Source organism: Lactuca virosa, chromosome 8, assembly GCF_052849685.1.
Source record: "Lactuca virosa cultivar CGN04683 chromosome 8, Lactuca_virosa_CGN04683_v6, whole genome shotgun sequence".
NCBI classification, from domain to species: domain Eukaryota; kingdom Viridiplantae; phylum Streptophyta; class Magnoliopsida; order Asterales; family Asteraceae; genus Lactuca; species Lactuca virosa.
This window is the reverse complement of record NC_136433.1, coordinates 218,606,450-218,623,856: the sequence shown is the minus strand read 5'-3', so window position 1 is coordinate 218,623,856 and position 17,407 is coordinate 218,606,450. Positions and strand designations below refer to the sequence as shown.

Sequence of the window (17,407 nt, the reverse complement as noted above, 5' to 3'; positions counted from 1 at the left end):
TGTAAGTTTATATTATGTTTAACTTTATGAAAACAAAACAATCAAAGTATAATGATGTTGTGAAAAAAATAAAACAAAAAAAACAACATTTGACCCTTTAAAAATAGAAGAAAAAATAAGATTCGTAGTTAATCTGTAGGTAAATACCTACGTAATACTTACCGATTACCTTTATCTATAGATAATTCGTAGGTATTTACCTACATATTATATAGATAACTTTGAAATCATATTTAATTATAATACATCGATTTGAAAATTTAAAAAATATAAACAAAAAATGTTTACAAGTTAGACCTAATATACATGATATAACTATTTGTATATTTTAATATGTGAGAATGAGTTTGTAAACTTGAGTAAAATTGATTTAAAAGAACGCTGCACCTTTTGCTTTGGGATAACTCAAAATGATTTTGTTCTCTGTGGTTGAAACTGCGAATTAATAATTTTCATAAGGAGATTTTCTATGAAATATTTTATATATCCGAAATATTAAAATAAGTATTGTAGATGAACTAAAAACATATTTTTCAAATTAAATTTGATTTGTTTTATATATTTACAAATTTTATAGTAAATATTAAAGTTTAATAAATTTAAATTTCAGTAAATACTATATCGATGGGATTATATTCAATTACTTGATTTAAGTTATATTTTTATAATGAATCAAAATGGTGAAATATATCCTTTAAAAAAATAGAATATTTATACACTATGTTATTTATATTGAAAAAAAACATAGCATATAGATAATTTTGAAATCATATTTAATTATAATACATCAATTTGCCAATTTGTCGATACCTACAAAATTCCTACGCATCCTTATACCTACAGAATTGCTACACCTCCTAAAACCCAATTTCCCGCTCCACTGATCGTGCAACTCATCGATCAAACTTACCCAAACAAAACCATACCTTACACCGGCGATTTCCGACCTCTGCTGCAGTACACATCCGCCGACGATTCTCGACTGATACCTACATCGGCGACAATTTCAGGTAACCAATTTGAATTATGCGATTTCTAAATGATGGATCGGCGACCCACATTGACTAAAGAGTTGCAGGTTTGCCCTCCAACCATCGCTGTCGCACACCACCGCCGACGCTGCCCCGTACCACCACCGTCACTGCACCATACCACCACCGTCGCTGCCCCACACCACCATCGGCGACACCCCAGGTATGTATTTCGATTTCAGTTTGCTCACACTTTCACAAGACTTCAAATTTTCAGAAATTTAGTTTATGTATGACAGTAAATGTTAATCTTGATTTTGGTAAATTCTATGTTAAATAAGTTGTATGTGTTGGATATAATCTTGATGGTTCAAGTCAGGTTAATTGGGTTTTTGTGATGGGTCACGGGTTAGTTTTAGTCAGATCCATTTAGTTGCTGAATTGGTCATATGGACCAAGTTTGAAGGAGAATAATGGGGCTTAGTTGCCACTTTGATAGGAAGCACATGCATGTAGGTTTTTAGTATTTCCGTTTGTTTTTTGGCTATATATAGTTCTCTTTGTAATCTATTTTAGCATGAGAACTACATAGAAAATGAGTCCCAAACACCATTTGTTTTTCCTGTTTCGTTTCTCACCTTAAGATAGCAGATTTGTGTTGTGTTTTGGCACCCATGTGTGCAGTTTTGTTCCAACAGTATGTGCTGTATATATCTTCAATTAAGGTTGCATATCATGTATATTTTAAATGTTGGCTTATTTTGGTCAAGACTATACATGCTGTTGCATCAACATATTGCAAGGAGTTTTGACAAAAAACATCAATTATTCTAGTTCCGAACCTGTAGCTTACTATTAAACTATTGTAAGATTATTTGACATTTTTTTTTCTTTTGTTGGTAACATGACTTTCTTATAAGAGGGCATGTTATGTTGTGTTTTCTGTTTCATTTACATAAAACTTTCGTTAGGTGTTAACTACCTAAAGTCGTATCCTCTGTTGTTTGACCTTTTGTCTTACTATATTCCTTACCGATATCATTACTTAATTTATCCTTGTTTACTAGAACAAGTTCATTTTAATGAGAGTTAAATAGTCTCATATATTGCATCAACGTATTTGATTAGTGTTTCATGTATTGCTATGCTTATTTGTTTAGGTTATGCTACATTGATATGTTTATTTGTTTAGTGTAAAGTACATTGCTATGTTAATTTGTTTAGGGTTTAATTAAGTAGAATTATAGGTTAAATGTTGCTTATAGATCGAAATGACATCAAATGGAGAATGGATGTACACAAAGATACTTACTAGGAATGGGGCTTTCAATACCGAATTTCGACACTATGTCAATCATTTCTTGGACTTTACTTACACGAACGCAACAAACATCCAACATAATATTATGGAAGGGGTGGAGGTTTTTGAAATTAGATGTATGTGTAAGAAATGCAAAAATCGTTATTACAAGACAAGAAATTTAGTTGAATTGCATCTATGCCAGAAAGGATTCATTGAAGATTATATGTTTTGGTATGCACATGGCGAATTATATCCAACACAAGAAAATGGTCAATGTTCAAACCCTGAAACGTCTCAAGACAATGATGAAGGTGTGGGTGATTATCATAGATACGAGCAGATGATTATCGAAAGCATGCATCAACCTGAGGCTCCTTACAGTCAACAAGCTCCTTACTTTCAACAAGTACAACAAAACCCAAATCAATCAGCCCAAACTTTCTATAAAATGTTGAACCAAGTTAGCGAGCCTTTATAGGACGGGTCTAAAAAAGCTTCCACACTCTCCACCACCACCAGATTTTTCAACTAGAAATCGGAGTGCAATGTATCATACTCTTCATTTGATGGATTAATTCCAATAATCAAATACATTCTACCTATTGGTGAGAAGATTCCTAACAACTTTTATGTAACGCCCGTAAATTCGGGCTAGTCAATTTAGAGATGATGAGCATCAAAAATGAGTTTTTGATGGAAGATTATTTAGAAGTAGTAATCTTAACCAAGTTGTAGAATATGTAACAAGGGTTCCGTACATATAAAGAACGCCGAAATCCGAGTTATAACGAAGAAGTTATGGCACGTCAAAATTTCGCGACGGAACCGGCACGACACTGCGCGACGTAAATAGTGAATTTACGATAGAGGACTATTTAGCCTTAGTAACCTAAACAAAAGTTGTAGTATACGTTAAACCGAGAGCGTGCATAAAAAGAACGCCCAAATCTGACTTCGTATGAGGAAGTTATGATTTTTCTAAGATTTGTCATAACAGTGCACGACCCAAAACTCGAATTTTAGATCGAGCGGTTTTTGGCCAACGCGACCTAAATGAGAATTGAAGATCTCATTAATAGGAACTCAACGACAAAAAGACAGACGAGAGCGGAGTCTGTATGAAGAAGTTACGAATTTTACGCGGACATTTAACAGTGTAATCTCCTCATACTGTTAAATTTAAGATCGGTCGAGAATTAGCCAACGGAGTCAAAAGTAAAGTTGTAGATCTTATTTTCACCTACATGTGGATATAAATAACGTTGAAAACGGAGCTCATATGCGAAAGTTACGGGGTTTAGAAGGCGGCAGGGTGTTGCTGCAAAAGGTGTGACGTGGCATAATCTTGGCCATTGCTTTCTCCCCAAGGCTTGCCACTAAATAGTGACATGTGGCACCAACTTCAGCCATATTTTACCCTATAAATACAACCCCTTCCACCCTCATTTCTTCACACCTCCACCCTTCTCTCTCTACTCTCTCTCTAAACCTCCCAAAACTCCCCTAACGCTAGAAGAAAGCCCCAGAGCGCTCGACGGCTCCGCGAAGAAGAGCTTTCGGCTCGGAAGTTCTGCCCCTGCAGAGCACGGCTTCTAGCCAAACCCCCTCGTAGGTAAGATACACCTACCTAATTTTTAATATAGCTTTTATTTAAATATAGTAACGTTATTAGGATCTTATAATAATTATTTGAGCTATTATTATGGGTTATATAAGTGTCGTTATAATATCTTTTTAACCACTCGCGGTACGGGGAATCCGGTTTGAAGGGCCGCCTGGGTTGTTGGATTTCAAAAGCGCTATATGCCAAAATGATCTTGCCCTCCGGTGTTTTATGTCTGGCCCCTGTCTATACATAGTGGTTGAAAAATATTGTTTAAACGCTTATATAATAATAAGACTAATAATTAGTCACGGTAAATATTTGACTAAAATCTAGTGGTAATAATACTAGGTTTCGTCAAAGGAAATTATTTTAAAGTAAACGAAGCGCTGTCCGAGTACCGAGTCACCACCTTATCAATTGAGTACATAGTTACTTTCATCTTACACATAGATATGAAGTATTTTATATAAATTACGTGCTATGTGTGCATATACCTGTATACTTGCTATCTATGCCGGATGAACGATTTTATACATGTTTTAAATAATTTAAACTGTATATGTATTTTATATCTACGAATATGTTGGGTAAAACATGGGTAGATGAATGATGAGAGACGAAAGATGATATGAGTGAACATTGGCAGCTATAGACTTAGTGCCTAATAAATAACATCGGCAACTATGGACTTAGTGCCTATTGGGTAAACGCCGGTAGCTATGGACTTAGTACATGTTAGATAAACATTGATAGCTATGGATTTAGTACCTATTAGATAAACACTGGTAGCTATGGATTTAGTACCCGATGAATGAACTTTAGCAGCTATGGTATTAGTGCTTTACGAAAGATTATTGGCAGCTATGGACTTAGTGCCTGTCATATGAACCCTGGAAGCGATGGACTTCGGAATGAACGAATGCATGATAGATGATTCTTAGGGTAGACCCTTAAGAATAACGAAGATAATGGGGATGGGTAATTGGGTTAATTGTTTGACGATTAAACATAATAATTATATTATTGTGGGTTGAAAACCTTATGTACTCACCAGGTTTCCCAACCTGACCCACTCACGCTTATTTGTATCACAGGTGTCGATATGAAGTTACATTACATGGAGAGATTAAAGAGATGTAGATCACTAGTGTAAATGAATGTAAGTTCTGTTTATGCTTATGTTTCTGTATTGACAATGACATCCCAAATGTTTTAAAATGAATAAAAAATATATTTCTTCGGAAATGCTTTGATAACGTATTTATCATGTTTTACTGAGAACAAATTCCGCAACATTTTTTTATCAAAATAAGTACTCTGATTTTTATAAAGCATAAACAAAATCGGTCTTTTCTGACCGTGAAAATGGGGATGTCACAGTTGGTATCAGAACATTAGTTTAAGTGAACTAGGAATATGGATTTATTTCTAGACTTAAACTTAGAATGCTAAGCGATGATCGTGAGGAGTGTGTCTAATAAAATTTAGGTAATACACCTGAATAGACACAAACACTAGCTAATTTAGGGAATACACCTGAATAGACACAGGCACTAGCTAATTTAGGGAAAATGTCTAACATGCTTTTATGTGCTAAATGATTTATGATGCTTTATGATGCTAAATGTATGATCGGATCTATGGTCTGTTGTCGACCGGATCTGGAAACTTTATGTTTTCAGATTTCTAAATGTTTAAATACGGTATTAGAACTGGCATGTAACTTTTCGGAGTGATAGGGAGGTTTACACGTCGATCGTAAATAAAATCTTTCTTATCTTAATTCTCGTCATTTCACACCAAATGCCTAATTTGGTGTATAAGATCGAAATGGCAAGAACCCGGAGCGGAGCTGGAAACGCAAACGGAAACAGGAATCAACCCCCAGTGATTGAGCAAATACCTGTTGTGGTAGCCGCTCCTGAGCCAATCATTATGGTCGGAGTACAAGCGATGATCCAAATGATGGATCGTTAAATGGAGGAGACCAGACGCTTACTTCAACCGAACCGAGAGGAAGCTACAATACCGACCGTACAACCTGAACTGGTCCCCGAACAATCGGAGGAAGGGAACTATACCTACCCTGTGAGTCAAGCTGGGACTCAAGGAGAACGAAGAAATGGCCAGGAGAGGGGAAACGAAAAGGATGGGCGAATGTATAAGAACTTCTTGAGTGCAAAACCACCGAGTCTCTTAGGAAGCCCGAAGCCTGTAGAGATTATGGACTGGATCTCCGAAATGGAGATGGTGTTTGAGAGTTGCGACTGTAGCAACAAGCAGAAAACCGTCTTTGCGTTCAGACAAATAAAAACCGGAGTCTTGAGCTGGTGGAAGTTATTGGCAGATACGATGCCCAAAGGAAAAGCAAGCAAGATGTCTTGGGAAGATTTCCTGGTGCAACTAAAAATGCAGTATTGCTCTGAGCAGGATCTACTAGAGATCAACAATGAATTTCAGAACCTAAAGAAAGGAAGAATGAGCGTTACCGAGTACGCTACAAGTTTTACGGAGAAAATGAAGCTTGTTCCTCACTTAGTTCCAACTGAACTCTCCAAGGTCAACAAGTTTGCCCATGGATTACCAGCGGACTTTGGTCCAATGGTCAAGCAAGCAACCACTTTGAAAGCCGCCATCTGGGCAGCCAAGAATGTTGAGACCCAAATAAGGGAAAAGGGTCTGGAAAAAGCTGAAGTTGGCGAGAAGAGAAAGCTTGAAGAATCCTCAAGACCTGATAAGAAAGGAAAGTTCCCGAAGTCTAACCCAGATAACCAAAGTTATGGAGCCAAGTGGTGTGAAAAGTGTAAGAAGAAGCACTTCGGAAGATGCAATGGAGAAGTAACCTGTTACAAGTGTGGGAGGATCGGTCACTATTCCAAGGATTGTACACAAAACGATAAGGTATGCTACGGATGGGGAAGAAAGGGGCACATGTCTAGAGACTGCCTAAAGAAAAAGGAAGCAGCAAGGCCAGAGGCACCGCCAAAGCCAAGGGCATTCCACATGATCCTCGACGAAGCAGATAACAACGCGAGGAATCAAGGATGAGGACTTCATATCCGAATATCGAGTTATGCAGTAGCCATAGTATCGTATGGTGTAGCCTAATAGAGGCATAGTCTAGGGTGAACTTGAACACCTATGTAATCGTTTCAAGGAATAATATAAAACCTTCGTTTTGTTATTTGGTATGTTAAGTTGTTATGTGATTTTCTTGAATGGTGACTTGGAAAAACTGCGAGACAATACTTGGGACGAGTATGAGTAGGTGTGAATGGTAGTAGACGCCTATACTACCATCGGAAGCACATGACTCACACTTGGATCAGGGAAAGTCACAAGGTTACCAAGAAGCTAGTAATTGATTCCGTTTTATTCAAGTATGTCGTTACCATCGTTTCGGTAATGACTAAGAAGATGATTGTTATTCCGACCCTAGTGGTCATATCAAATCGAGTCCGACAAAGACGAGTATGTTACGTGGTTCAGAGAACCAAGTTCGATGTAGCATCTGACTTAAACCAGAAGAATGAAATCAAAGCGATCAATAGAAGTATCGCGCTCGTTGTTAAAGAAGTTGGTAGCTAGAAATGCTACATGTTAAAATGTGATTATATCACATTAGAACATGAAGGAAGTATATTTCATTCTACAATTTGATTCTAAGAGACCTGAGTCTAAGCGTTGCAACATACGATGGGAGGTCATTAGAACGTGACCCATCGGTCTATTGTGGAAATCAAACAACTTATCTTAAGTTTGTTAGGAAGAAGGAGTCTGATAAAGATCGATATTGTGACATGAAGGTCATGATTTAAAATCTAACATGAGATAGATCGAGCACTGCCTACGGTCAAGAAGTCCACGAGTTAGAAACTCATTCAAAGGAACATAAAAGTTACGATTAGTACCTACGATGAAGATATAACGTATGGAGTCATTATACAACCCTGTTTCGTTGATTATTCCGGGACTTAATCATCCTAAGGGGGAGATAATTATAACGCCCACAAATTCGGGCTAGTCAATTTAGAGATGATGAGCATCAAAAATGAGTTTTTGATGGAAGATTATTTAGAAGGAGTAATCTTAACAAGTTGCAGAATATTTCATAAGGGTTCCGTATATATAAAGAACGCCGAAATCCGAGTTATAACGAAGAAGTTATGGCGCGTCGAAGTTTCGCGACGGAACCGGCACGACACTGCGCGACGTAAATAGTGAATTTACGATAGAGGACTTTTTAGCCTTAGTAAACTAAAAAAAGCTGTAGTATACGTTAAACCGAGAGCGTGCATAAAAAGAACGCCCAAATCTGACTTCGTATGAGGAAGTTAAGATTTTTCTAAGATTTGGCATAACAGTGCACGACTCAAAACTCGAATTTTAGATCGAGCGGTTTTTGGCCAATGCGACCTAAATGAGAATTGAAGATCTCATTAATAGGAACTCAACGAAAAAAAAGACAGACGAGAACGGAGTCCGTATGAAGAAGTTACGAATTTTACGCGGACATTTAACAGTGTAATCTCCTCATACTGTTAAATTTAATATCGGTCGAGAATTAGCCGACGGAGTCAAAAGTAAAGTTGTAGATCTTATTTTTACCTACGCGTGGATATAAAGAACGTCGAAAACGGAGCTTGTATGCGAAAGTTACGGGGTTCAGAAGTCGGCAGGGTGCTGCTACAAACGGGGTGACGTGGCATAATCTTGGCCATTGCTTTCTCCCCAAGGCTTGCCACTAGATGGTGACATGTGGCACCAACTTCAGCCATACTTCACCCTATAAATACAACCCCTTCCACCCTCATTTCTTCACACCTCCACCCTTCTCTCTCTACTCTCTCTCTCTAAACCTCCCAAAACTCTCCTAGCGCTAGAAGAAAGCCCCGAAGCGCTCGACGGCTCCGAGAAGAAGAGCTTTCGGCTCGGAAGTTCTGCCCCTGCAGAGCACGGCTTCTAGCCAAACCCCCTCGTAGGTAAGATACGCCTACCTAATTTTTAATATAGCTTTTATTTAAATATAGTAATGTTATTAGGATCTTATAATAATTATTTAAGCTATTATTATGGGTTATATAAGTGTCGTTATAATATATTTTTAACCACTCGCGGTACGGGGAATCCGGTTTGAAGGGCCGCCTGGGTTGTTGGATTTCAAAAGCGCTATATGTCAAAATGATCTTGCCCTCCGGTGTTTTATGTCTGGCCCCTGTCTATACATAGTGTTTTATGTCTGGCCCCTGTCTATACATTTTTAAATAATTTAAACTGTATATGTATTTTATATCTACGAATATGTTGGGTAAAACATGGGTAGATGAATGATGAGAGATGAAAGATGATATGAGTGAACATTGGCAGCTATAGACTTAGTGCCTAATAAATAACATCGGCAGCTATGGACTTAGTGTCTATTGGATAAATGTCGGTAGCTATGGACTTAGTACCTGTTAGATAAACGTTGATAGCTATGGATTTAGTACCTATTAGATAAACACTGGTAGCTATGGATTTAGTATCCGATGAATGAACTTTAGCAGCTATGAAATTAGTGCTTTACGAACAAGCATTGTCAGCTATGGACTTAGTGCCTGTCATATGAACCCTGGAAGTGATGGACTTCGGAATGAACGAATGCAGGATAGATGATTCTTAGGGTAGACCCTTAAGAATAACGAAGATAATGGGGATGAGTAATTGGGTTAATTGTTTGACGATTAAACATAATAATTATATTATTGTGGGTTGAAAACCCTATGTACTCACCAGGTTTCCCAACCTGACCCACTCAAGCTTATTTTTATCACAGGTGTCGAAATGAAGTTACATTACACTAAGAGATTAAAGAGATGTAGATCACTAGTGTAAATGAATGTAAGTTCTGTTTATGCTTATGTTTCTGTATCCCAAATGTTTTAAAATGAATAAAAAATACATTTCTTCGGAAATGCTTTGATAACGTATTTATCATGTTTTATTGGGAATAAATTCCGCAACATTTTTTATCAAAAGAAGTACTCTGATTTTTATAAAGCATAAACAAAATCGGTCTTTTCTGGCCGTGAAAATGAGGATGTCACATTTTACGAGACCAAGAAAATGTTGAAGCCATTACAACTGCCTTCACAACGAATTCATGTTTTTAAAAACCATTGTATGTTATTCTATGGATATCATGCTAATCTGGATCATTGTGCAGTATGTAATGAAAGTAGATACATGGAAAAGGGCAATAAGGTTCCTAATTTGGTCATGACTTACATGCCTATTGGACCTAGACTTCAAAGGTTATTCTATTTAAAAAAGTCGGCTCAACATTTGACTTGGCACTCAGATCATCCAATAGATCATGAAAAGATGATACATCCTAGTGAAGGTCGAGCTTGGAGTCATTTTGATGAAGTCTTTCCTGATTTTTCACAAGAGACACGTAATATCCGACTTGGGTTGTGTATCGATAGGTTTAGTCCAAATAATTCAAATGGGAGTCCGTATTCATGTTGACCAGTGTTTATCACAATATACAACCTACCTCATTGGTTGGCCTTAAAACATCAATATATATATATATATATATATATATATATATATATATATATATATATATATATTTCTTCCTTTGATCATTCCTGTGCCAAAGAATCCTGGACAAAATTTGGATGTTTTCCAACAACCTTTAGTGCACGAGTTAAAGATGTTGTTCATAGATGGCATTGAATCTTATGATGCTCATTGAAGGGACAATTTCCAGATAAGAGTTGTATTGATGTGGATAGTTAGTGACTTCCATGCTTATGCAATGTTGTCCAGATAGAGCACACATGGTAAATTAGCTTGCCCATATTGTTTGGATCAATCATAATCATTCTGGCTCCAAAAAGGATATAAACATTGTTGGTTTGACTGCTATAGAAAATATTTACGCAAAGGACACACTTTCAAAAATGATAAGATTAATTTTAAGAAAAACAAGACATCGAAGAGCGAAATAGATATTCCGTACCCAACTGGAGATGAAATTTGGTAGACAGTCAAACATTCTAACATTGTTTACGAAGGTACTCCTTATGGTCCAAATTATATAAAACCGAACCGAATGGTTTGGAGTGACACATAATTGGTTAAAGAGGAGCATTTTTTGGGAGCTTCCCTATTGGCGTCATTTGTTGATCCGATATAACCTTGATCTGATGCATATCGAGAAGAATGTGTTTCATACTTGTATGGGCACCCCTAAATCTAAAGATAAATTGACCGCAAGACAAGATCTTGAGATGCTATGTGACCGGCCTCTTCTAAACCCCATCCGGGACAACAAATGGGAGGCTTGGATCAAGAAAGGATACTACACTTTAGAGAGGGACAATGTTAAAAAAGTTTGTGATTGGTTGAAAAAGTTGAAATTTCCAGACAGGTATGCATCGAATATAGGTAATTGTGTGAACGTCAAAGACGGTAGTTTTTACGGTTTCAAGAGTCACGACTGTCACATGTTTATGCAACTGTTGCATTCACTTGCTATTAGAGGGTTTGTTCCAAAGATGGTATATGAGGCCGTAACAGAGTTATGCATGTTTTTTCGAGTATTATGCTCGAAAACATTGCATATGGAGGACTTGTACAACATGAAACGCAGTATTGCTCAAACCATCTACAAGTTGGAGAAATATTCCCTCCTAGTTTCTTTGATACCATGGAACATCTAATCATACATTTAGTTGATGAAGCTATTCTTGGTGGTCCAGTTCAATACAGATGGATGTATCAATACGCGAGGTAATTATTTTGTTTTTAATATTAGTATTAAACTTTTAAATATTCCTTTTAATATTCATAACACGTTCTCGATACTTTCTAAGTATAGGAAGTTGGGCATAATAAAAAGAAGAATTAGGAACAAATCAAGGGTTGGAGGTTCAATCGTCAATGAACATCTAGTGAATGAACTCGCTACCTATTGTTTTTTATATTTTGCCCCCACGATTGAGACACACAATAATTAAGAGCCACAAAATTTCGCACCACAACATGACAACTCTTCAAGTGGAGATATATTAAGCGTATTTTGCTTTCCATCAAGAAGATTACATGAAAAGGGTGGAAATTAAAGACTCTTGAAACATGAAGAACTTCACAAAGTACACACTTACATTCTACTAAACTGTGCAGAAGTTGCCCCTTTTATTCCAGAGTTTGATCGAGCAGTCCAAGCATCATATCAAAATAAACCAATTTCAATACTCAGAGATAAATACTTTGCGCAATGGTTTAAATACAAAGTAAGTAAAACCAATTCAATCATACTTGTTAATGTTTGTGTTTTTTTCAACAAACCTTTTGCATATATGCTCTTCAATGTAGGTAGCGAGGGACTCAACCGATGGAAGTGCTAAACATTTAGAACCTTTAGAGAATGGCCCCTTGCAGGATGCTCGGTCTTACAATGGCTACTTTGTAAATGTTTATAAGTTCCATACACAAGAATATGGTAAAGGACGTGCAATGAATAACTGTGGACTATGCGTGAGGAGGGAGATGTATAATGGCGAAGAGTCATACTACTACGACGTATTGGATGAGATCCTAGAGATTGACTATTATGGCATTGGGCGCTCGATTGTTGTACTATTCAAATGTACTTGGTTTGATAATATCTGGGGTGTAGTAGTTAACAAAAATAAATTGGTTGATGTTAAACCTAAGTCTCGTATTCAAACTAACGACCCCTTTTGTTTGGCATCACAAGCGGAACAAGTATTTTATACACCATATCCTGCAGTGACAAAGGAAACAAAAGATCTTTGGGCGGTTGTAAAGACAAAACCAAGAGGGGTATTTGAAGTCACTGAAGCTGAAACGGAAGTTGTGCTTGATGGAAATACAGGAGCAAATGGATTCTTTCATCTTTATGAGCAGTTTGAGTTACCGAATGAAGTAAATGGTAGTGAGCGTTTGAACCTAGCCTTAAATATAACTAACTTTGAGCAAATATCTTCCGATGAGAGTGAGGGTTCTGAAGCGAAAAACCAGGAAGATGATACAGATGAAGAGGATAGAGACGAACCAGTTTATTTTGACTACTCTGATCCAGATGAGAATGAATGTTAGGAACTTTGTTTTATGTTATATGGTATATACACTTTAATATTTTTGTTATCACATTTTATTTTTTATTTATAATATGGTATGTATATGCTAGTCTATTTGTTATTTTTCATTATCATCTAATATGTCTGACTATTTTTGTTCTATAAACGCAGCATGTCGGATAAAGGCCTAGCACGTAACCTTTTTGCGGTTGGTGCTCCATTGGGTGGTAGTCCACCCTCTTTGCCTGACCCTAGTGGCCTTCCATGCATCCCTTTTATAGGTGGTTCTGTATCGGGATCCATGTCATCACCTCTGTCTGACTCTAGTGGCCTTCCACGCAGTGCTCTTACAAATGGTTTTGTATTGGGAGCCAGGTCATCGCCTTTGACCGATCCTAGTTGCCTTCAACATAACATTTTTACGAGCGGTTCTATATCGGGAGGTAGGTCATCTCCTAACCTTAGTGGCCTTCAACACAACCCTTGTTTGGGTGGTTCAGCACCGAGAGCCAGGTCATCTCCCGACCCTAATGGCCTTCCACGCATCTCTTTGCCGGGTGGCCTTTCATGCACTTCAGTTAGGATGGCAAGGCCGGGATTCTCAGGGAGTAGTAGCATGGGCGCCATAAATACCTACATGGGCTTGACTGATGCTATAGCAGATACAGGGGTGGTACAGAATGTTAGGAATGGTATTGCATATTGTTATGGGATGACAGATAACAATGATAAGCCTGCTAGTGATTTTTTCTATAATGAGCCTGAGCCTGAGCCTGAGCCTGAGCCTGAGCCTGAGCCTGAGCCTGAGTCACCAATGCTTCAAACGCCCCATTATTCGGGTACGCATGATGGATCAAATGATGCAGATTCGAATGGTTCTCATAGGCCATTTATCACACGAAATGGGTACAAGTAAGTATTTTTATTTAAATTTATGAATGTTGCTGTTATAATTATACTTATATGATTATTTCAATATTGTAGGTTTGGAAGACAAAAAATTCATCGGGCGATCTTAAAGATATTTTGGCAGTCTATAAATGAACCTTGGATTAACTATAGAAAAATTCCACAGGAAGTTGTCACTCAAATGTTTGAGCGTTTTAGGGTAATATATTAATTAATTACTTTTAATATCTATTTCTCATTCATTCTTATTTTGCATTTTAAACTTTTACTTTTTATTTTTTTTACAGACTCAATACCTGTGGGATCCAAATGAAGAAGAGATAATTCATGAAGGTTTTGAGAATATGTTGAAGGATCGCTACAGGGATAGAATGAAGGATGCCAAAGAAGCATCGGCAAATTCTGCAAGAAAAGTTGGTCACGTTATCGCAGAGATTAATGATAACTTTGAGATTCTTAAAAATTACAACCCTAATGAGATACATACAGATGTTTAGCGACGTTTGTGTAGGGTACGCAATCTAATACATCATTGCTTATTTTGTTGTTTTTTATTCTGTATTGTAATTGTGTGTGTGTGTGTGTGTATATATATATATATATATATATATATATATATATATATATATATATATATATATTACAAAAATGGGACACAGATGAGTGGAAAAAGTTGTCCAAAAATGGAAAAAAACAAAAAAATCCGTAGCACTGATTCTGTGGGGGCATCCAGAAGACATACAGGTGGTAGCGTTGGATTTGAGGAGCACCGTCTTAAATTGGTAAGTAATCATAATTATAGATTTTAGTGATACGTTTTTCTTTCAACACTAATTACATCAATTATGTTGTTTCATTTATATAGAAAGAGTTGACGGGTGAAGAACCTTTGTTCATTGATCTTTATTATAAGACACATCTTACCGCCGAATCAAAGAAAATATATATTGGGGGAGATAAAGAGGCGCCAGTGGATTTTGTGAATGAGACATCTAGGGTGGTGATCGTAAGTTGTCTTTATCTTTTTATATATTTACTAATATTAGTTTTTACTTTTTAGTACAAAGACAAAAGCGTTCTTTTGGTATATTGAATGAATCATATAACAAAGCCCTATCTAAAAAATACAGTGATCATCCGACTAAACATATGTGAATGATCCTGAATTGTGGACCCAAACACAGTTGCTTAGGAAAGGCGGGAAATAAAAGGGTCCAATCTATGGGGCAGGATCCTTAGATCTTCACTTTATGATGAAAGGCGCATATTCTTCTGAGTCAACTTCAGCTTTTGCTGACTTTGCAAAGTGACAACAGGAGGTACAATTATTTGCATAATATTTTAAAGAGAAAAAATTGAAGTAAAGAGGTACCTAATATGGATGAAAAAAGTATGTTAATATTGGTAAAGTACATTATTGCTATGGGTGAAAATTGAAATATGTTGCCATTATTAATATTAGGTAAAGTACATTGCTATTATGGTTGAAAATGATATCATGTTGCTATTATAAAATTAGGTAAAACGTAATGCTATAATGGGTGAAAATTATAGTATGTTGCTATTATTGATATTAGGTCATGTAAATTGATGTTATTGATAATAATTTAAGTACATTTATATTATGGATTGGAAATGTAAAGTACAATGCTATAATGGATAAAAATATACTATGTTATTATTATGCATATTAAAAGTTAGCTACATTCTTAATACAATATATTGCTATTATAGATGAAAATTAAAGTATGTTATTATTATGGATATTAAAAACAATGTACATTGTTATTATGAGTGGTGTGTTCTTATAGTGAATTAAAAGTAAAGTACATTGTTATCATGGTTTAAAATTGAATTACATTTACTAACCGTATGTGTTTGTCTTGCTATTTCTAGGTAAATGAGTTGCAACAACAAGTGTCAAACATGCAACAAGCCATGGATCAAAAGCAAAGTCAAATGGATTTGCAAATGCAACAAATGCGAAATGAAATGGAATTGCAAGTGCAACGACAATTGGCGGCCTTTATGAAACAAATCAATCCGTCAGGTAATCCACCAAGTAGTTCTTAGTTTGTGTTTTAAAACACTTAATGAATGTTATGTTATTGACTAGTTCTTAGCTTTTGTCATGGTATTGTAATGGTATTTTGAGTAATTGAATGTATGAATGGTATGTTATTGAGTATTTTAATGTTAATGAATGGTATGGTATTTGACTATTATTTTAATTATTTTTTTGGGTTTTTTTTAGCAGAAAATTTGGATATTTTTTAAATTATAAATTTAATATAGCAATAGATTTTTGATTGAATTGTATTCAATAAAAACTGGTAAAAAAATTATAGAAATTTTGTAGGAAATAAATATTCTATACATATTCTGTGGGAAATAAAATCCAATAAAGTCTGTGGATAATCTGTAGGAAAAGCAGTTGGTAGGTATTCCGTAGGAAAAGATGTTGGTAGGTATTCTATAGGAAAAGCAGTTCGTAGACATTATGTAGGAAAAGCAGTTTGTAGGTATTCTTTAGGAAAATAATATGTATGTACTTTGTAGGTGTTTCGTAGGTAAATAACCCATAGGTACTCCGTAGTTAACGTGTTCCGTAGGTATTTCGTAGGTAAATTTGTAACATAATATTCCGTAGGAAATGCATAGGAAGGTTTGTAGGTAATTTGTAGGAAAAAATTACCCACGAGGGTTTTTCCTACAACCCGTTTTTTGTAAGAAATATGTATGTAACGCCTTGCTCTTACGGATTTCCTATGAATACTGTTGTAGATAATTACTTAGTTTTCTAATAGTGATATTTGGATGATGTGACATGCATTTTACTAGTGAATATATAGTCACCATACCTCACAGCCTTATTATGTACTGCCTTTCAGTCTTTCACTACAAACAAACAATGATTTTCATACTTATTTTTGTTTGTTAAGTCCGACATTCCTATCAAACATTAATTTGAATTTCAAACGTCAATATTTCAACGTCTTGCTTTTGAGGAACTAGTGTTTGTTAATATGGTTATTGATTTTTTGTGGATAGATAATTATTTGATTTTTATTTTGAGAAGTCGAATTTTTGTGGTTTCACATTTGAAGAGCATTTTTTGGGTTTGCTTTAAAGAAGGTGGAGATGATCAAAACGATGACAAAATAATCATCTTAATTTGGAAATATCTAAGTTCTAATGTCGTTCAAACTAATCGAGATTCGAAGATCTTATCAAAATGAATTAGTCTCTAATTATGCTCACAATGTCTTGTTTGTGTAGTATCTATTATAATTTGATGTTGATTAATTAGACACCAATAATGAAATTAATATTAACCTTTTAAACATACATCGTAATTCTTTTTGTTGCAAACAATATTATTAGAAAGAACATATTGTAATCATAAAACTTAACAAAATCATCATGATCATGTGCAACTAAAAATACCATGATAAAAAAAGACTAACATGAATGAAAAAAAAATTTGAGATGAATAAATGAAATGGTCATGGTCATGGTTTTT

The 17,407-nt window shown here is 35.7% G+C and overlaps 1 protein-coding gene across 4 annotated transcripts; it reads left to right on the top strand.

Annotated features, from left to right (window-relative positions):
• Positions 1-816: 816 nt before the first annotated feature.
• Positions 817-16,106, top strand: LOC145134231 (uncharacterized). Of its 4 annotated transcripts, none has more exons than XM_079069108.1 (10): positions 10,521-11,662; positions 11,751-12,165; positions 12,248-13,016; positions 13,147-13,887; positions 13,960-14,083; positions 14,172-14,396; positions 14,544-14,666; positions 14,750-14,890; positions 15,069-15,203; positions 15,781-16,106. In XM_079069108.1, the coding sequence occupies exons 3-6, from the start codon at positions 12,988-12,990 to the stop codon at positions 14,379-14,381; spliced, it is 1,104 nt and encodes a 367-aa protein (XP_078925234.1). In that variant the 5' UTR covers positions 10,521-11,662; positions 11,751-12,165; positions 12,248-12,987; the 3' UTR covers positions 14,382-14,396; positions 14,544-14,666; positions 14,750-14,890; positions 15,069-15,203; positions 15,781-16,106. The 4 variants fall into 4 exon arrangements, with proteins under 4 accessions (XP_078925235.1, XP_078925234.1, XP_078925232.1 ...); XM_079069106.1 differs by having other exon boundaries at positions 15,015-15,203; XM_079069107.1 differs by having other exon boundaries at positions 11,746-12,165; positions 15,015-15,203.
• Positions 16,107-17,407: the final 1,301 nt, after the last annotated feature.